At 37.3% G+C, this 21,069-nt stretch overlaps 1 protein-coding gene across 7 annotated transcripts in view; it reads right to left on the bottom strand.

Moving 5' to 3' along the window:
* Window positions 1–5,287: 5,287 nt before the first annotated feature.
* Window positions 5,288–21,069, bottom strand: part of GK (glycerol kinase) — a 71,233-nt gene continuing 55,451 nt past the window's right edge. For 4 of the 7 annotated variants that reach the window (XM_026513268.4, XM_026513273.4, XM_026513269.4 and 1 more), the window contains 8 exons: window positions 17,677–17,755; window positions 16,777–16,873; window positions 16,176–16,260; window positions 15,516–15,636; window positions 15,262–15,405; window positions 13,119–13,199; window positions 9,197–9,283; window positions 5,288–7,350 (listed from right to left, as the gene is read on the bottom strand). In XM_026513268.4, coding sequence (XP_026369053.1) covers window positions 7,340–7,350; window positions 9,197–9,283; window positions 13,119–13,199; window positions 15,262–15,405; window positions 15,516–15,636; window positions 16,176–16,260; window positions 16,777–16,873; window positions 17,677–17,755 — 705 coding nt within the window. In that variant the 3' untranslated portion in view covers window positions 5,288–7,339. The remainder of the gene's footprint in view (window positions 7,351–9,196; window positions 9,284–13,118; window positions 13,200–15,261; window positions 15,406–15,515; window positions 15,637–16,175; window positions 16,261–16,776; window positions 16,874–17,676; window positions 17,756–21,069) is intronic. The other 3 variants (XM_048213454.2, XM_026513272.4, XM_048213453.2) reach the window with 1 other exon arrangement.

Genomic DNA, 21,069 nt, shown 5'->3' with positions numbered 1-21,069 from the left:
ATAAATAAATAAATATGTAAAGATTTTTATTTGCCAGAGAGAGAGTTAGAGAGAGAGAGAGCACAGCAGCAGGAGCGGCAGGCAGAGGGACAGACTCCCCGCTGAGCAGGGAGCCCGACGTGGGACTCGATCCCAGGACAGTGGGATCATGACCTGAGCCGAAGGCAGATGCTTAACCGACTGAGCCACCCAGGCATCCCTCAAATAAATGAATAAAATCTTTAAAAAAAAAACCCAAAACCTTGGTATTTATCATCCCTATGCAAATTTTATACTTCTAGTTCACCTGTATGTGTCCATACACATGACGTCACATGTTGTTTTGTGTTAACATTTTTACATCAAGTTTATGAACATTCAAGATCTATGAAAACATTCCTTTAAAGTTTGGGAAAAAAATAAAAATAACCACAAACATCATTTTAGGATTATGGATTATTTTCTACTCTTCTTTCTAAACTTTTCCAATTTTTCTAAAAGCAGTATTATTATTTCCAAAAATAACTATTTGGTCCAAAAAAAAAAAAGCACAGGAACGCTTTTTTTTTTTAAGATTTTATTTATTTATTTGAGAGAGTGTGAGAGCATGCATGAGAGAGCACAAGCAGGGGGAGTGGCAGAGGGAGAGAGAGAAGCAGGCTCTCCACTGAGCAGGGAGCCTGACACAGGACTTGATCCCAGGAGCTCGGGATCACCACCTGAGCCGAAGGCAGATGCCTAACCGACTGAGCCACCCTGGCGCCCCTGTTTCCATTTTTTTTTTTTAAAGCAAGTACTAGGCTCAACTTGGGACCTTGAGATCAAGAGTTGCATGCTGTATCAACTGAGTCAGCCAGGCACCCCGAGAAATGGTCATTTTAAAAAGAGCCCCCTGGGAGATACCTGGCTGGTTCAGTCAATAGAGCATGTGACTCTTGATCTCGGGGGTCATGAGTTTGAGCCCCACTTTGGGCGTAGAGTTTAGTTAAAAAAAAAAAAAAAAAAGAGCTCCCTGAACTGAGAATCCAGTGATGTGGACTGTGAACTGGCAAATATTCAATGTCCTTTGAATTAGATTTACAATTAACTGAAGAGGCAGATTTAAAGAAACCTATTGTTTCTTCCTTTATTGTTTGTAGTAAAGAAAAATGTGGTAAATTAGCAAAGGGCTGAAGGTTTAAACAGTTTGGGGAGAAAGAAGATAATGAACATACGAAATTAAACTGTTTAGAACCTGGGGCTCGTGGGTAGCACAATCAGTTGGGTGTCTGACACTTAGTTTTGGCTCAGGTCGTGATCTCAGGGCCATGAGGTCGGGCTCTACGCTCAGTATGGAGTCTGCTTAAGACTCTCTCTCCCTCTCCTCTGCACCCTTTCTCCCTCAAATAATCTTTTTTTTTTTTTTTTAAAGAAAACTGTTTAGAACCTTAAGAAATGACACAGTTAAAGGGTTCCACTTAAGAGAAAAATCAAGTTACTGGTAATTGTGGTGATAGATTTCGGTTAACACTTTCTGAAGATTGCCTCTTCATTCATCAAGGCTTTGGGGGAAGCAGGTTAGATGCAACCTTTAGTATTAGTATAGAGTATATTCTATTGGACAGACCATGGAAACCTCTGGAAAGGTGAATAGAAGGCCAGATCTTTCGTTTCATCATAATCTTTTATGTATTAGTGACTAAAGCATTTCCCTTATTTCCAATATTAAATGCTTGAAAAAGTTAATGAAAGTGGAATAAAAAGGAGTTAAATTTATTAACATCCATTTTTTCAAGGAGCCTTCCTTCTGTGGGCTCATTTCAGAGATTACAAGCTCACATGCCATCAGGGACTGGTCATAGGCTGACTTTACATTAATGCAAATTAAAAATAATGTTGTTGTTCTTTTAAACAAGCCTGCGGGCTGATTTTGGCCTGTGGGTAACTGACTTAAGACATCTGAATTCTTAAAGTATATATTTTATTGAGATATATTACATGTGCCATAAATGCACCCCTTTAAAGTGTGTAATTCAGTGGTTTTTAGTATATTCACAAAGTTGTACAACCATTACCACTAAATCCAGAACATTTTCATCACCCTCCCTCCAAAAACCCCATACCCATTAGCAGTTACTTCTCATTTCCCTTTCTCCCTTCCCCAGACTCAGGCAACTACTAACCATCTCTCCCTCTATGGATTTGCCTATTCTGGACTTTTCCTATAAATGGAATCATACAATATGTGGCTTTGTGTCTATCTTTTTTCACTTTGTATAGTTTTCAAGAAACATCTTCCATGTTTCAAAATGGATGTATCAGTGCTTTATTCATTTTTATAGCTGAATTATTCCACTGTATGGGTATGCCAGCTTTCGTCTGTCCATTCATCAACAGACATTTGATTGTTTCCTCTTTTGGGCTATTAGGAATAATGCTGCCATGAACATTCGTGCACAATGACCTCTGAATTTGAATTCAGAAATTTTAAATTAGATTTTTTTTTTAGGTGGAGCCCAACACAGAGCCTAAACTCACCACCCTGAGATCAAGACCTGAGCTGAGATCAGGCGCCCCTTAAATTAGATTTATAAACAGCTAAGAACACGGTTCAAGATTACACACACTAACAGTTAATGTAGTTCGAATATATATAAACAGTGAAAAGGTTTTTCTCACCCTTGTCTCCCACATGCCCAATTATCACTGCTTTCTGTCCCACTAAGTAAACACTATTAACAGCTCCTTAGGTGTCCTCACAGCATAGGCAAACATCCTGGGTTTCTTTTTTTTTTAAATAGAAAGGGAGCACACTTATGCACTCCTCTGCACCTGCTCTTTCATTTTTCCTGGCTAGGTTTCCATGTTTCTATAGTATCATTCTTTTCTAAAGCTACACATCTTCTGTTATGTGGTTGTACCAGTTTTTTTATTTTTAAACATTTTATTTTTAAGTAATTTTTATACCCAAAGTGGGCTCGAACTCACAACCCTAACATTAAGGGTCGCACACTCCACCAACCGAACCAGCTAGGCACCCCTTGAACAACTTGTTTTGAACCTGCCTTCTGCTTCTCAGAATATTTATCTTTATAGTCCCCACATGTAATTTAATGAGCCGTTAAGGAAAACTTCAGGAAATACTTTTGAAGAGTTTTTTCTCTATGGTGTTTAGCACATCTAATGTTTTATCATAAAACCAGAATTAAGATACGTACCTTTATAAAGTACAGGCCGAGTAGCAATGAAGTTGATTTAAAAGTCAGTTTTCAGGGCGCCCGGCTGGCTCGGTTGGTGAAGTATGGGACTCTTGATCTCAGGGTTGTGACTTTGAGCCCCACACTGGGTGCAGAGATCACTTTAAAAAGAGAATCTTTAAAAAAAGAGGTTTTTTTTTTTAACAGTAATTCTTATTCTTTTTTTTTTTTTAAAGTAAGCTCTATGCCCAATGTGGGGCTCAAACTCATAACCCCAAGATCAAGAGCTACACGCTCTGCCAACTGAGCCAGCTGGGCGCCCCGAAAGTCACTCGGTTTTCTAACTATTATGAGACATTATGAAAGTTGTCAGGAAAAAAAAGAAGTTGTTAGGTTGCAAAAACAAAGGATCAAGTAGACTTCATTATTTAAATACTTTTAATTAAAATAAGCTACTAAAATTAGTCAAAAAATAATTTGTGGAACCCCTGTAGACTGTTGGTAGGAATGTAAAACGGTGTCGTCACTATGGAAAACATTATGGAGAGGGGCACCTGGGTGGCTCAGTCGTTAAGCGTCTGCCTTTGGCTCAGGGTGTGATCCCGGAGTCCTGGGATTGAGCCCCACATCAGGCTCCTCCACTGGGAGCCTGCCTCTTCCTCTCCCACTCCCCCTGCTTGTGTTCCCTCTCTCACTGGCTCTCTCTCTGTCAAATAAATAATAAATAAAAAAATCTTTAAAAAAACAGTATGGAGATTCCTTAAAAAAGTAAAAATAGAATTACTATATGATTCAATAATCCTGCTTCTGGGTATTTATACTAAAGAATGGAAATCGGGATCTCAAAGAAATATCTACACTCCCATGTTCACTGCAGCAGTATTCACAACATCCAAGATGTGGATACAACCGAAATGTCCACTGACAGATGAATGGATTAAAAAAATGTGGTATATACTTACAATGAAATATTATTTAGCCTCAATAAAGGAGGAAACCCACCAGCTGCAACAACATCACTGGACCTGGAAGACATCATGCTAAGTGAAATAAGCCAGACACGGGAAGACAAATTCTACATGATCTCACTTATATGTGGAATCTAAAAAGGAAACAAAAATGTCCAACTCATGGTCACAGAGAGCAGATTGGTGGTTACCAGGGGTTGGGGAAATGGGGAGTTGCTGTTCAACGGGTTTAGTTAGTTATACAAGAAGAATAAGTTCAAGAGATCTGCTGTCTAATGTACTGCCTATAGTTAACACCGCAGTACTGTGCACTGAAACGTGTTAAGAGGGTAGATCTCATGTTAAGCATCCTTACCACACACACACAGAGAAAGCAGAGGGACACAAGGAAACGTGTGGAGGAGATGGATATGTTTATTACCTTGATTGTGGTGATGGTATAATGGGTGTTCTCCTATGTCCCGACTCCTCAAAGTGTGTACATTAAATATGTGCAGTTTTCTGTGTATCAATTTTATACTTCATTAAAGCTGTAAAAAATCATGTCTGTACTTCCATTTACTATCAGGTAGACACTATGAGTTAAACACTACCTACTCTACCACCAATGCTGTTACTTCTGTGCTATGACCTCTTTTGTTTGCTGGTTTCTCATAAATAGCTATCATTCTTCATTCCCAACATGATACAAAACACTCAGAAACCAAAGAATTGAGTTTGGGCGCTTCAAAAGAAACGCTAAAAATTCTAAGATATTGTTACAGAAGCAAAGGTGCATTTACTTCTTTTACTGATTAACTGAAGAACAAAAGATTGGGGTATTGGCTATCGGGTTGAGAGAACAATGGCACACTTGACTCCACCGGCCAACCAAGACGGAGGAGAAAGAAACCGGCAGAAAGGCATGGTTAGCCACAAGAGCCCCTAAGTGACTGTGATTTCTGACCTCACCAGGTATTTTCTGGATGCTGAGATGGAACAGTGTAATCCTTTCCACTTGCATGATTAAGGTGCTCATCATTTCAGAAACTACTTCCTAGGCTCTTGGTCAGTCCTTCAGAGTGTGCCTGATTAAGGGCTAACGGTGGAGTTTTATGTTTCCTGAAACATCCTTCTGGATTTAACTTTGATTTTAAGTTCTGGTCTATAAATGAGAAATGCAAGTAAGAATGAGGGGTCAATTTATTTTAAGTCAATTTATCATTAAATACCAATGTGCACAGTTTCAAACATTTATAAATATTGCAATTTATAGAAAATTAATGGAATCTTAAAATTATTTGAACAGTGATTTAACAATTATTTACAATGAACTCAACCGACTTTTGTAGAAACATAATTATGTTTAAAAGTACCCTCATCACAAAGTAATAATTTCACAGTACCTTTCTATAATATTTTTGTCACTCAAGTGGCAGCTGCATCAATAAAACTCAAGTAGATTGAATAATTTAGAAATAGCACAATCAGAACCGCAAATGCCAGCTACTATTAATTCCAAACAAAACCAAACCTTTCATACTAATATATAAATATTTTCCCATTTTCAGCACTGGTTGAAGATAATATCAGGAGGCAGTATTTTCTTATTTGTAGTAAACAGAAATTAATTTTAAGATTTTAAAAAACTGACAATAAGATGCTAGATTAGGTAGGTTTTTTATAACATGTAATACTAAATATTTTGAGAAATTCTTGGTTTCACTGGAAGCCATTTCTAATTGCAAACCTTTCTTCAGTTGTACTAGGACAGTAAGTGGAGATAATTCTCTGTGATCCCAAATAGAAATTCTACTTACTTACCAGCAATTAATAACATATATGGATAGAAAGAGATTCTTGGCTTTATTCCCAAGGTTTTCTTCTACTTATGTGTTTACACTTTTTTGCTATCCCCGCAAAAGAATCCCAAATATGTCTCAAATTATGTCAAAGGAAGATAACTTTATATGGACTAGTGTTTGTTTGAAAACATATTTACCGTAGAATTCCACAGTTTTGCCTTTTTCCTTTTTTAAAGACATATATCCAGCTAAAACAATTAAATAAAAAGGTAAGGTATACGAAATATAGTTGAAGTCACAATAAAGTACATTTTCATTTATTGACATAGAACATATACTTAAACTTTAAATGCTGGCTCTTTAAGAAAAAGTATCTCCTTGTAAATATGCATAACCGTTGCCCAAAAATGTATACAGTGTTTTCCCCAAAATATTTATACACATAGTGGTCCACTTAAGACCAGCCCCATTATAACGTACTGAATACAATGTGCTCTGAATTTATAAATGGGCTACCCTCTGTATATAAAATATATAGGCATGTATGTTATACATACAAAGTAAGAAATATAAAAAGGAGAGATGAAAAGAAAAAGTGTTCTTCCCGGAAAGATCCAGACAGAAATTCAGTGTAATTAGTGAGATCATGTAAAATGTACTCTTAATTTATAAATGGGCTGCCCTCAGTATATAAAATATATATAGGCATGTATGTTATACATACAAAGTGAAAAATATAAAAAGGAGAGATGAAAAAAGAAAGGGAAAAGTGTCCTTCCCTAGAAGACCCAGACAGCAATTCAGTGACATTAGCGAGGTCATGTAAAATGTCTGAAGAACTTCAGTTTTGGCAAATACCTTTCTGGAAAATATCTAAGCTATGAGAGTACTAAATTTCCGTTTTAAGAATTTAGTAGAGGTGTCCATTTAAACATTCAGGGAAGATATTGTGGTCTCTTTAATACGTAGAAAAGAGGACTTTTAGGGTCTGTTAAAAAGAAACAAAACAAAAAGCCACTCAGTTTTAGCTGGTTAGTAATCACCCCTTAGTCATGTGTGTGTAGTGCAGAGAATCAAATCCTAGGTCATCAGCATTTGAGTGTTTGATGAAAGATTCCAATGAAGGACCTGAAATCTTCCTAGATCTCAGAGGGAATGGGGCAGGACGCGATGGCAAAGGAGGGGTCAGCCCCCAAGGTGGCTGGTCCAATCTTAACTCTTGATGTTAAAAAACACACCAAATGTTTCTATAGAATTCTTTCTGCTGCATTTTCTTTATTTCAAGCCACAGGTCTACTTGGAGGGTCATGCAGCAAGTGGCTTATAAATAAAATCAGAGTCTATGAATAGTGTCATCACATTAAGAGATAATTGCTGGATTCTCTCATTAGGCAAAGAGCTCGCATCTTTGGAATCCATGAGTTGGTATCATTTACGGGATACCTAAAATGGGGGACAAAAACCACATATATCAATAACAACATACATGCGACTTAGGAGCTAAGGCAACGAAGACTATTCAATCATCTGAGCTACACATTCCACATGATTTCTAAATACTGCCTCACAGTTAAAATGCAACAAATATAACTAGGCCAATTCCAAAATTAGCAAATATTAACACTATTGCTACTTCTTTACCAAGGCAAGCTATTCCCACCGTTCTCAAATCTCAGCATATGTTACCAAGAGAGAGAACCTAAAGATAGTAACCATACCCATTTGGAAGCCCAGGAATTTAGACAAATAATGTATCCCTTAGCTTAGAGATAAGCTATATGTCTCAATTTTGATAGAGAGTAGGCCTCTTCACCCTTCATGGTACCAAGGGGGAAACAAGAGAAAAAAAAATCAATGAAAACATTCAGTTGCAATATTTTTACCCCCTTTCCAAACCATCATTATGCAGCCAAAAAAACCCAGGATAATAAAAAAAATGATAGAACTTTTCTTAAAACAACTCATAAGTTTCTTTATAAACCTAAATCACTTATTTTTGGATTATCACAATATTTGGAAAATATTTTTGGATATCCATTTTGGATGTTTTGGAAAAGTACGGTATTTGGACTTTTCCAACAAACTTTTGCAAGAAGCAGAAAGAAAACAGACATCTGTGAATTCTGTATAGACTTATGTATACAGAAGCCCTTCAGAAGGTAGAAAGCACTAGTACCAACGTAAGGTATTGTTTTTATGAAAGCAGATTTGAATAACCTTATCCCAAATATGAAGGATACTGAAAATGGTAGTCTAGTTTTCAGTGCTCATGCCAGTAACTCATATTTTATCATTAAAAGATAATCTAATGTTCTGCTCTGGTAAATAATTTTCATTCCACCCTTATATATAGCTTTACAGTAATGACGTCAAGCTGAGTTAAGGCTTGTCCGATGTCTACAATCAGATGTTCCCTCCGTATCAACGAAGTTTCCATTTTACATGTTAAACCCAGGTCAACATCTACTTAATTAAGAGAAATAATTCAACCCTTTCCCTAATTATGAAGATTTAAAAAACATTTCACTTTCTTGGTAACATGGATTAAGTCTTTGCCACATAAGCCCTTAAGCCTCAGTTGAAAGAAAAATCGAGCTATCATCAGGAATAGCTCCCCAAAACGATTATTACGTTTAAATGATCACAGGTTAGGCAACGTACTTCATAACATGCTTAGCAGTTTTATTTTTCTAAGAATATGCAAAAGTTAATGTGCAACAAATAATTTGTTTTAATTTTGACTCCAATTATTTTAGCAATAGTTTTTAAAACTTCATCTCACAAAATATATTCTTTTAACTAAAATAAAAGCAACTATACATGTTGCCCAATTTTAGAGTTTTCCAGAGACTCTGCTAACATACTCTGGTGGAAACTCTTAGCAGAACTGAAATATTTAGACTTGCAGAGCAAGTTTTCTTACGTATGTTTGAAAGCCAATTTAATTAGTGTCAAAAATCATACTTTTACGTTCATCTGTCACTCTGAAAGTCCTTTCATGTAAGCTCTCACAGCGGTACTTTCACTTCTGCTTCCGGCCGCAGCTGACAGCAGAAGGTAGCCCCTCAAAGAAACTGCCATCTACTAACAATAAAAGAATTAAGCAGGGCCACAGTCCTCAATTCTGACTGCCCCGAAAGATTAATTGGTCTAACAAATCAGACCTTTCATGGATTTTCCAGGTTCCTCAGCACAGGAAGAATGAAAAACACTAAACATTTTCTGCCAAGTTATACACAAATACATTAGCGCTAACTAATAAAATTGTCTAATTTAAAGAGTAACTGACCTGAGATGTACCTTGCTCCGATTAACATTACCATGCTACTCACTATAAAAAAGCCCAAGGGTAGACTACAGAAGATACTAGGGTCACCTGTGGTCATCCAAGTAGAAGGGAATTCCAGTCAAGCAAACCAAAAGAGAGACACATAATTACAATATTTGTGTTAAGAATCACATGACAGCAAAACAAAATAAGTTATAAAAATAGTATATTCATAAAAGCTAGCAGAGTTATTACTTCAAATCAAAAATATAATCAATATTGAAGGCTTATGACAGTTAACAAACAATACGGATAGCATGCCACAGGTAGCCAAGAACATAATACATATACGAACCCACATAAGCCTTCTACTGGCAAAGCTGAAGAGAGTTGATGGAGAACTTTTTGGGAGGCTGATTGATTTTAGCTTTTTTGATTCTTACCCCAAATATACTAAATGAGCAATCCAATTCCCCCAAGATTCAAATTAGAGATCCTTTAGCTATCAGAGAAGAGTTACGCTGGTCTACTGGAAATGAACTTCAAACCCTATTTTTGCTACAATATTGGTTTTGTTTTCTTTTTTAAACAGAATTTGCTACGTAAGGAAATGCACCTCACAATTAATATTACTGTAATTTAAAAAACTAAATCGTAAAGGGGCACCTGACTGGCTCAATCTGTGGAGTGTGGGACTCTTGATCTCGGGGTTGTGAGTTCAAGCCCCATGTTGAGTGCAGAGATTACTTAAAAATAAAATCTTAAAAACGAAATCGTATGAATCCATGTATTTTTAGAAAGATTTTATTTATTTATTTCAGAGACAGAGCATGAGCAGTGGGAAGGGCAGAGGGAGAGGGAGAAGCAGACTCCCCGCTGAGCATGGAGCCCCATGCAGGGCTCCATTCCAGGGCCCAAGATCAAGACCTGAGCCAAAGTCAGATGCTTAACCAACTGAGCCACCCAGGCAGCCCCAAATTTTTTAAATTCTATGTATGTATGTACGTATGTATGTATGTATGTAAACTAGATACCCAACATGGGGTTCAAACTCATGACCCCAAGATCAAGAGTCGCAAGTTCTACCCATTAAGCCAGCCAGGTGCCCTGTGAATCCACATTTTTAAAAAATTGCCTGAGAATATGGTTGTGTTGGTATTTTCTAACCTAACTTCTGTCAAAATCCCTTCCTTTAAAGAATATTCTTTATACACATATGCTTTGCTTGAATTTAAAAATTATGTATCTATATTATTTAATGCTCTTTAAAAAAGAAGCATATTCAAACTTAACCTTCGAGTTTTAAGAATATACAACCACTGGATGAAAGGGCTTCAGTGAAATGCAGCTAGCTAAAGATTTGCTATGGGCATAGTTTTTGATATAATAAAATGACGATAGTCATTTATTTGTCTTTTTGGGAGAGGATTGTTTTTTTCCCTTCACTATATACTTCTTTCCCTTAGAAGATAGATTAAAAGAGGGCTATAAACCATTTTTCTCCATTTTACCACTGCTTATGTTATTTCTCAGATAAAACCAAGGTTTTCTTTTGTTTCCATATTTGTGGAGACCACATTTTAATTTGATTTTAGGAAAGGGAACAATATTCTTGTTCTTTTAGAGCAAGCCATCAGTTATGCTAAGTTCCTTTTTTTTTTTCAGTTAAGCTAAGTTCTAATCACTAATTTCCTGATGCAGCTACAGCGAATTCTAGTTTGCAAAGAGAACCCCAAGGACTATCTGCATTCACAAGTCCTTACCAATTTAGGTGGCATTTATTTCTAAATTTCTTTTTATTTTATTTTTTTTTATTATGTTCAGTTAGCCAACAGGTAGCATTTATTTAATGAAAACATATCCCTTTTGGTCACATGCACAGACACACACTTATTTGTTATTTGATAGCTGTACATTTTAAACCAATTTGACCTGTTTTCCAAATGTTGTTTTGGTGTGTTTGGAGTACAAAGCCAAGCTTATCATTTATGATAAGATCTCTCTAAAAAGTATCAAATCCCCAATCACTTCTACAACATTTTAAACACATGTCAAAATGTATATTAAAAATTGTTTACAGTATATTCAAATAGAGTTAGAAATAAGAAAATGAATATGACTGCTTCAAAAGTGGCAAAACGCTTTGGAAATTAAGCTAACATAATATTTCCCCATAAATTAAAGCAATTTAAAGAGCATGAAAGACCAGGTAGCAATTTTAATACCCTTTCAAGATTATCAAAATAGGATTCTATCTGTACTGCTACTATTATATAGCTTATTGATATATAGTTATATATAGTTTACACTACTTAAAGAAATACAATTAGCATGTCACTAATTGAATATAATTCTGAGTTTATTACACAGCTTAGAGACTCAATATTATACATTAGAGCGTGTTTCATAAATCTAAAAAATGCACTGCAGTCTGAAACAAAAACAAAATGTGAAAAATCTAAAACTTTCAATAGCAGAAACTAAAGAAATCATGCAATTTTCTTGCATCAACTTTTTCTTATGTTTTAAATTCACTGACAGTAAGGTATGCAAACAAAGTGAAAATGATCCATTGGTTATTGTGGGGATTTTGCAATTAAAATTGATCTTCAACTGCTAGCTAGTAAGAAGTGCGTGTGTGTGTGTGTGTGTGTGTGTATGTGTGTGTGTGTGTTTGTGTGTGTGTGGCACTGTGGTGCAGGGAGGGACAAAGGGATGAGGGTGCCATTTAAAAAAATCCAACAAGTCAACGAAATCATAGGACTCGACTTCTCATCAGCCAATGATTAAGGGCAATTAGAACATAAATCAGGGTCCATGTTGTATCGTGCACAGCAACTAGCACCGGACTAAGAAAACACTTACGATTGAGAAGTTTTGTTATAAAGGGTCTCAAAATCCCAAAAGGTCTTAGTAAGAAAAGCTTTGCCACCATTGTGGAAAGGAAACTGAATCTCAGAACAAAAGTTTTAAAGAGAAACGATATTAAGCTTATTTAGGAGGAAAAAAAGCTTCAGGTAGGGAACATCCAGGACTGAAAATACACATCAGTGATCTGCGGTAATGGATAGTTCCAGAAGTGTCTCCTAAAAGCCAGATACAGTAAAAGTAATTCTATATTCACTTTTGGGTTGGAAGGCAGGTAATACTTCATTTAAAAACTCTTCTCCATTAAAGTTTATGCTTCAATATATTATTGGAGATTATTCTATTTATTATGTTCTAAATCTTCATTTAGCTAATTAAAATATTATGGCATTTTAGGCATGTTTAAGTCTGTTTAATTATCAAGTGCATAGTAAAGGCAGCTTCAGGCTGTCTACGACTGAATGGTTTACTTAAGCTCAATACCTTCCTACTTAAGTGATTGAAAAAACTAGTTTTCTATTTTCTGCCAAAAGCATTTCCCAATCTATTATGACACTTCTAATTTACTATTTGGTACATTTCTTCCTCTCTGATTCCAATGAGTTCTCATAATGTACATTCACTAAGAACTTGGAATCAGCCTAGGAAGTAGAAAAATATATTCTGAAATTAACGTAAGTTTTGGTTGGTTCAGGCCATGAAGACAGCCTCCCAAAAAGGTAAAAGAAGACACTTAAGTGAAAAAAAAAAATAAAGAAAAGGAAGACTCTAGTTGATTTTCTTTTTCATTGAGAAGAAAGAAATAGTTTTACTTTTAGAAAGCTCAGTTACCCACTGAAGTACCAGGAAAAAACTAATAAGGAAAAGAGAGGGCAGGATAGAATTAAGTATATATCTATCTGATAATTTACATTTAATGTTTAGAACTTTAAAGTGTTTTCAAAATGTTAGCAACTCTGGACACATGATAATGCTTTTCTTCAGAGCAGCCTTGCTAACTGTAAATGGTTAGATACTTAAATAAGTTATTTAACATACTAAGGCAAAGCGGCAAGAATAATAAAAACATTTTTACCACTTTCTGAAGACTGAGTTGTAACCCAACCCACTGACTTCATCACGGCTTTCTTCCATGTAGAGTAACGAATTTCACTTTCTAGAAATAGAAGGTAGGAAAAACACACATCTGAAAAGTAGTTTACGGAGATAGTCTAAGCACCATACTTATGTTCACTCAGCATTTTCAACAAATTGTGACATGTATTCAACTGGCATGGGGCTTTACCAGAACTCGGATCTGGGAGAGATACCTGCTAGAAGGCGGAGGGGAAATTCAGCATGGTGTGCGGGGTGAAGGGAGACTGGGAGCCAGGCTACCTGTGAAGACCAGGCCATTCCCACACAAGTGGTGATGAATTAGAGAGGGATTCCCATTGGATCTGTTCTCTCTTCCTTGTGGGGAGGAAGCGGGGGAAGCTTGATATACACAGAAGGGGTATACTGTAATGTGGAAAGACTAGAAAGAGAATTATTAGTCGGTCTAGCCAAAGGATTTAACAAGTATTGATTTCTCACAGGATTCAAACTGCACTCCTGTGAGGCAGGATTTTTTTTTACAATGGAAATGCACAGTAAGAGGACTAAACAGAAATGGGCACCGTTGGTGTGTCTACCCACACACACTCCTCCTAGTTATACGGGGAGGCATGCGGGAAGGCATCCCTGTCAGGCCTCCCAGCCTTTCCACAACACCTGAAGCCCGTGACACCTGGGCGACACTGCTCAAGCATCACTCGCTTCAGAAAGCTTTCCAGGGTCCCACTTATGTCCCTCCACCGTCTTCCCACAGCATTTCCCACACATCTCAGAATATCAGCCACCACAGCGAACTGTCATGGCTTTGCCTGCCTCTCCCAACATACATGAGTCTCCTGAAGGGTAAGGACTTTGTCTTTTTCATCTCTACATCCCCACATCAGGACAATTTCTGGCCTGTACTCGGCTCTACAAGTTTGGGGGAGAATGAACGAGTGGAGCTGCTGAAGGGAAGGACAGCTGACATAACTGACCAGCTCTGGGCTAAGGCCTTAAAAAATGGCAAAGAAGGCTGTCCTCAGAAAACAGGAAAACCTTTGCTCAAAACTTCTTTGTTTTAAGAGTGGGATTAGCATCTGGAGACCATATACTCACTCTGAACGTTATTTATTAAAAAATTGATTTTTTCAGAAGTAGAATATTTTTTGAGCCCCCATTTAATCCAATATTAAAAAGTAAAAATTATAGGTAGCATATCAGATTTTGAAACACATTTCTACATCAAGTTACATGGTATACTGTCTGACTATAAAATTACTAGTGTCACAATTCATTTTCTTGTATGTGGGAAGGAATAAAATTAAGAAGTGCTGGCTTAGTCTTCCAGAAAATTAAAGAGAAATGCATTTGAAAGCTTATTTCCCAGTAGTGCAAAATCTACTTTGATGTGATTTTATACATAGGTTTTTAAAAAGTTATAAAATCAAATTCGATATATTTAAAGCCTTATTTCTGTACTCACATTTATTTCAATTTAATCGATGCACTACTGTATTTTAAGAAGGTGTCGATCAGAGCTTGTGGCTTAGCTTAGCTCGTTAGGATAGTGAATCAAGTATCTGAGGCTTGTTTATTTACACTGTTGCTGCTTTTGTCAGGCTAGCTCTGCTGGGCTTATAAATTATCAGGATGTCCCTTAGGCCAGCTAATCATGTCCTGAAACTGGGCCACGGGCACCAAAGATGGTCAGCTCCATGGCTGATCTATCTCCCTGCTTACTTTTTAAAAAAGGCTATGTTAGCAAGCTAGAAGCAGTGTTATCCTTCGGCATGAAAAGGACTGTAAACAGAAGTGAATGGCAAAAAAAGTGATTTTGAAAGTTTTTTTTTTATAATAAGGAACTTTTACCCCCATTCATACTCAGTGTACCCCAATATGTTTAGTAGCCAATCTAACATCGTAGCATTTGCTATTTTACTTGGTTTCTGAACTTAAGAATAAACAGAAAAGCAAACTCTCTCTCCTTTCCATGGTATACCACTAAATTTACATTTTAAAAACTATTTTAAGTAATCTCTATACCCAACGTGGCACTGGAACCCACGATCGCAAGATCAAGAGTCGCGTGTGCTCTACCAACTGAGCCAGCCGGATGCCCCTAAATTTTCATTTTTTAAACATACCCTCAGCATTGATCTGGGGTTCAAACCGCTCCATTGTGACTGCTGATAGATCCTCGGGTTCGAGACTCCAAACGCCAACTCCTTCTGCAGCCCCTGCTGCCATGGCAGCTCCCAGGGCAGTTGTTTCGGGCATCGAGGGCTTCACTGAGGGAAGATGGCGACATCAACATCTTTGCAGTTACATATGCCTAAAATACCAGTTCTTCCCTAAGAAATATTACTCTCGAAAGGTAAAGGAATGAAGGCTTACTGACCTACTGGGATATACAGAATGTCTGCTTGCAGCTGCATAAGAATTTTGTTGTTGGTCATTCCTCCATCTACCTGCAAATGACTGAGTGGAATTCCACAGTCGCGGTTCATGGCATCCAAAATCTTAAATAAACCAACGCAATGAACGTAATTCAACTACTATTCCATAGTGACATCTCTGAAAATGGCAGTCTTCTACTCAAACACCCTCAGGAGCTTCCCAAAGCCTACAGAAACGAATTCAGATTTCTTATTCTCATCTTCCAAGCCTTCCTTCATGCAGTCACGTCAACCTTTCGTCTCACTACCCTTCTGCCCGCACCCATAGAGCCAGCCATGCCAAACACCCCAATTTTGCACGCTGGTTTCCTGCCTTGATGCCTGTGTTTGTGCTATTTATTTCCTTCACCTAACATGCTCTACTCAACATCCCCCTAACTGTAAAACACCCAGTGCCTGGCAGATGACAGGAACTCAGAACGTAATGACAGCTAAGAAAAAGAGGAGAAACTTGTGTTTATTAGAAGAGAGCTTAGGCAGGCTTAATTTTTGATGAGGTATTTAATAATGAAGTATTTAATAAATTTTCAGCATTAATACATCATTTGTTTGAAAGTGATAAAAGTGGATGAAGTACAAGAAAAAAAAGCCATTATTATTACCTCCCGGGTTTGGAAACAAACAGCTTCTAATGCAGCAAAAGCAATATGGCATTTATTGGTGAACTGAGTGAGCCCACAGATGATCCTAAAACACACAGGAAGATTTTTCAGATTAGAGTGGAGTACACGAGTCATCAATCTGAAATGCTGTGAATGTGAAAAGGCTGACTTTAGTAGATGGAGAGGATCAGGGGAAAAATGCACATTAAAAAACTGGACATTCACTGAACAGCTTGGAAAGTCCTTATGGTCCACGATCCACATCCACATAGGAAAAAGTCCCGAATCCAAGTGAACAGATGACAATCAGGCAACACCAAATCAGAATTCACCTAGACGATGTCCCCTGGGTACGTAAATGGCAGATGCCTTGAGATAAAAGAGCATAACACCAACACGGATGTGGCGGGCTTACTGTCAGATAATTTATAATTTCTTGCCATTTAAAGGTTCTGAAATGAGTACTCTCCTAACAGAAAAGGTTTCCTCAACACTTTAAAATCATTTGAAAATGGATAGGAAACTAGTAACTCATAAGTTACTAGCTCATTTAGTACATAAATCAAGCCCCGTAAAAGCATACCTCATATTGACTTCTTACCCTCTCGCACTGGGCTCCCAGTAAGGTGCGTATAACCCTGAAAACGCGGGGACGAAATAGCAGCCATAAGAAGTACCTACTTCTTTAGCAAGTTTTTCTAATATTAAAAAAAGAGAGAGAAACAAAAATCACTCTAAAATATTCTATTACTTTAGTCAATAAATATATCTGTATAAAAAATTAGGACACGGCTTTTGATTTCTCACTCACTAGTAGAGCAAACGTTCCTACTTAAAGATGTAAGCTAGGAGCGACAGAAACAGACTGCCCCACATGGAACACCTCCCACTACAATGTGACCCAGGCCAAGATGTAAAGGAACTGGATAGGTTTCGTTAAGATATTTTAACTCATTTCCACTATTTCTAAGGTCATTGACTACGAGATGAAAAAGTAGCCTTCAGCGTGGCCCCAGTAAGAAATGTGTTTCCAATTGTCTCACCTTCAGGCTGAAGTAAACAAGTAGAGGAAAGGGGGCCTAGATGAGTTCAAAAACAACCATCCGCACTGAAAATAGCCATAGTAATAGTTAAATGATAGGCACTGGGGTTTGAATGCTCACTCCAATCTAAGAGTTAAAGTTCTTTCTCATCATCAGACAAATGTAACTGGACTACTTTACTTGCAGATTTTCTGGCCATCTTTGCTCTTCCATTTTATGCTTGGGTCATTTTTACGCCCTCCCTTGCCAGTTTGTTAATAGCCACCACTAATGATGTCAATTTGTTGTTTTACAAATGTTCACAAAATAGTCTTTTATGTATAAATCCAACTCGTAAGAGGAATCCATACCATTTAATGTCACATATGGCTCAAAGTACAAGTATTAACAGACTGCAAAGGTAAAATATTAAAAATTTTCATTCTTTAGATTCTAATGCTTTGTTAGAACATACTCACCAATTTCCTCTGAGGTTTTTATAATTCCAAGATTGTCTCTTAGCCAGCGAATAACAGCACCAGCTATAGCTACAGAACCCTACGAAAGAAAAGGAAGCCCAGAGGGAATATACGTTATCACTATAAAAAGATTTTATTGAGCATTTCTCAAGGTATGACACTCCAAGATGGATACAATTTTAAAATGCCAACTTTGGGGTTTTAACAAATATCATAAAGGAGGTCTAATACAAACATAGTTTTATATAAGTCTTTAGAGAAGTTTTCTCATGAGTCAGGCCAAGAAGTGAGCCCTCCAGCACACCCCGGGCCTGTATAATCTGTTGTTCTATGGACTGGACCGAACCATGAGGTAGATTATCGCCCAGAAAGCATTCCCGCCTTATCCACCGAGTTATCAGGAGAGGCCACATTAAAGGTTTTTTTCAAAACCATTTCCTGTATCTAACAGTATATTAAATCAAGCAACAGCAACAAAAAAGTTAGCAAAGAAGCTAACTACAAATTACTCAACAAAATCACCAAGGGATGGGGAGGCGGGGGAGGAAGCTGTGGCAATAAGGAAGAAAAACACACACTTTGGAGTCGGATGAACAGGCGTTGAGTCCAAGTTCTAGTTTTTTTTTTTTTTTTAAGATTTTATTTATTTGACAGAGATAGAGACAGCCAGCGAGAGAGGGAACACAAGCAGGGGGAGTGGGAGAGGAAGAAGCAGGCTCATAGCGGAGGAGCCTGATGTGGGGCTCGATCCCATAGCGCTGGGATCACGCCCTGGGCCGAAGGCAGACGCTTAACGACTGTGCCACCCAGGCGCCCCCCAAGTTCTAGTTCTTAACTGCTGTGTGATCTTAGGCTGATTAGTTAGGCTTAGTGACCTCCATCTCATGACCTATAAAACGGCGGTGACTATCACCTTAAACTACTGTGAGGCTTGATATGAGCATGGAGGGGAAGGTTATTACTGAATGTAAATATTAGTTTCATGAATTTTTTATGTGTTAAAAAAGTATATCCAAATTCCACTGACTGATGAATGGACAAATAAATACAGTATATCCACACAAGGGAATATTATTTGGTCACAAGAAGGAAGGAAGTTCTGCTATAACGTGAACCTTGAAAATATTATGCTAAGTGAAAGGAGCCAGTCACAAAAGACCGTAACGTGCACGATTCCATTTATAGGAAATGTCCACAGTAAGCATATCCATAGAGACAAAAAGTAGACGACTGGTTGCTTAGGGTTGGGGTGGCGTGGTTATTCTTTGGGGTGATGAAAATGTTCTAATGTTTGACTGTGGTGATGGTTGCCTGACCCTGTGTATACTGAAAACCACTGAACTGTATACTTTCAAAGGGCGAATCATGCGATATGTGAATTATAGCTCAATAAAGCTATTATAAAAAGATCCTGGGGGGGGGGAAGTACCAGCACAAACCATCAGGAATTTCAAAAAAAGTTTTTTGGTTCTGATGTTTTATTCATATAGATTATTAATGTAATAATTACTTCCACAGAGTCACCCCAAACAAAAACATCGGGTGATATTAATTGCAGAAAGCAGAATGGTTTTTTTATGTGTTGCCTACCTCCCTGCCTCTAATTCAATTAACTGAATTACAAATGGTGACCCCTTCTTGCTGTCAATTTCCAGGATATAAACAAACTGGACGTGGAATATGATGATTCACTCTACCATTCACAGCTTCTATGAGAACAAGTCACTATATGTTACTGCAAAGCTACAGACTACCACAATTATTCTCTTTATATCTATATAGAATATAGCTATTCTCTTTTTAGCTATAAAAAATTACTGAGGAAGAGATCTGACATCGCTGGGCAAATTTTTTTTTTAAAGATTTTATTTATTTATTTGACAGAGAGAGACAGTGAGAGAGGGAACACAAGCAGAGGGAGTGGGAGAGGGAGAAGCAGACTTCGTGCCGAGCAGGGAGCCCAATGCAGGGCTTGATCCCAGGACTCTGGGATCATGACCTGAGCTGAAGGCAGACGCTTAACGACTGAGCCACCCAGGCGCCCCTCGCTAGGCAAATTTTCACCAGGCTTTAAATGGGAAAAAACCAATTCAACAAATACCTTGAAGAGACTCTAACCCACTGTCTCTTTCTGGAGAAGTTTTCAATACACTTCCTAACTTTGATATGTTATATATTTAGGTACTTAGTGGAACCATCAAGGAAACCTAAAGACTTTAGAATTTTACTCTCAAATTTCCTTTCGAAGCAAACAATTCAGAGATGGTAGCTGCTAAAAACAAGTAAATGTGTAAGATTTTCTAGACCAGCACTGTTCAGTAGAAATATAATGTTAGCCACATACGTAATTTAACTTTTGTAGCTATCATATTAAAAAAGTAAAATGAGACAGGTTAAATTAACTGTAATATACTGTGTTTACCCCAATATATTAAAAATACTATCACTGCAACATGTAATCAATATAAAAATTATTGAGGTATTTGATTTTTTGGTACTAAGTCTTTGAAATCAGGAATATATTTTACACTTACAGCACATCTCAATTTGGACTAGCCACATGTTCCTAGTGGCTTACCATATTGGACAGCACAATTCTAGATCTAATTCAAGAAACAGGTGTCCCTTTCTCTTTATACTCTCAAAAGACACTGGGCCTAAATTGCATCTAACCAAGAAACGCAAATATTTTCAGTATTTTTAGGTGAGTAAACTAATGAACTTCAAACAGCTGCTGGGGTGGAAGTCTAGCGGAATGGTTTTGTGGTTATCAGCTAGTGGAACTTTATACTTTGGGAAACCGAATGCCGATGAACCTCATTTCCATTGAAAAGGCAGCATGCTATAGGCTTAGATTTTTTTTTTTTTTTGGAGAGGAAGCAATATTGTTTTAGCAAAAGGAATATCAAGGTTTATTTTTTATTATTTTATTTTATTTATTTGACAGAGAGAGAGACAGCCAGTGAGAGAGGGAACACAAGTAGTGGGAGTGGGAGAGGAAGAAGCAGGCTCCCAGTGGAGGAGCCTGATGTGGGGCTCGATCCTGGAACACCAGGATCACGCTCTGAGCCAAAGGCAGACACTTACGACTGAGCCACCCAGGCGCCCCAGGAATATCAAGGTTTTGATGAAAAGTAAGTGGTCATGAGCCAGAGGGCACTACTTAGATTGAAACAAAAGAAAAAAAAAATACAAAACCACTCTTAAGGCTCCAGAAAAAAATTATTTTAAATTTGGTCATCAGAAGTATATAGGAGTGTTTGGTTTTAAGTGAAAAAATAAATTCAATGTAAGAAAATAAAAGGTAGATTAAAAACACTTATCTGAAATAAGAATATTATTTTGGCACCTGGACATAACACATGGTTTTTAGCCTTCTAAAAAATTAATAAA

Source organism: Ursus arctos, chromosome X (assembly GCF_023065955.2).
Source record: "Ursus arctos isolate Adak ecotype North America chromosome X, UrsArc2.0, whole genome shotgun sequence".
In the NCBI taxonomy this organism is placed as follows: domain Eukaryota; kingdom Metazoa; phylum Chordata; class Mammalia; order Carnivora; family Ursidae; genus Ursus; species Ursus arctos.
Note: the sequence above shows the minus strand (reverse complement) of the source record. Positions and strands in the feature narration are given on the sequence as shown.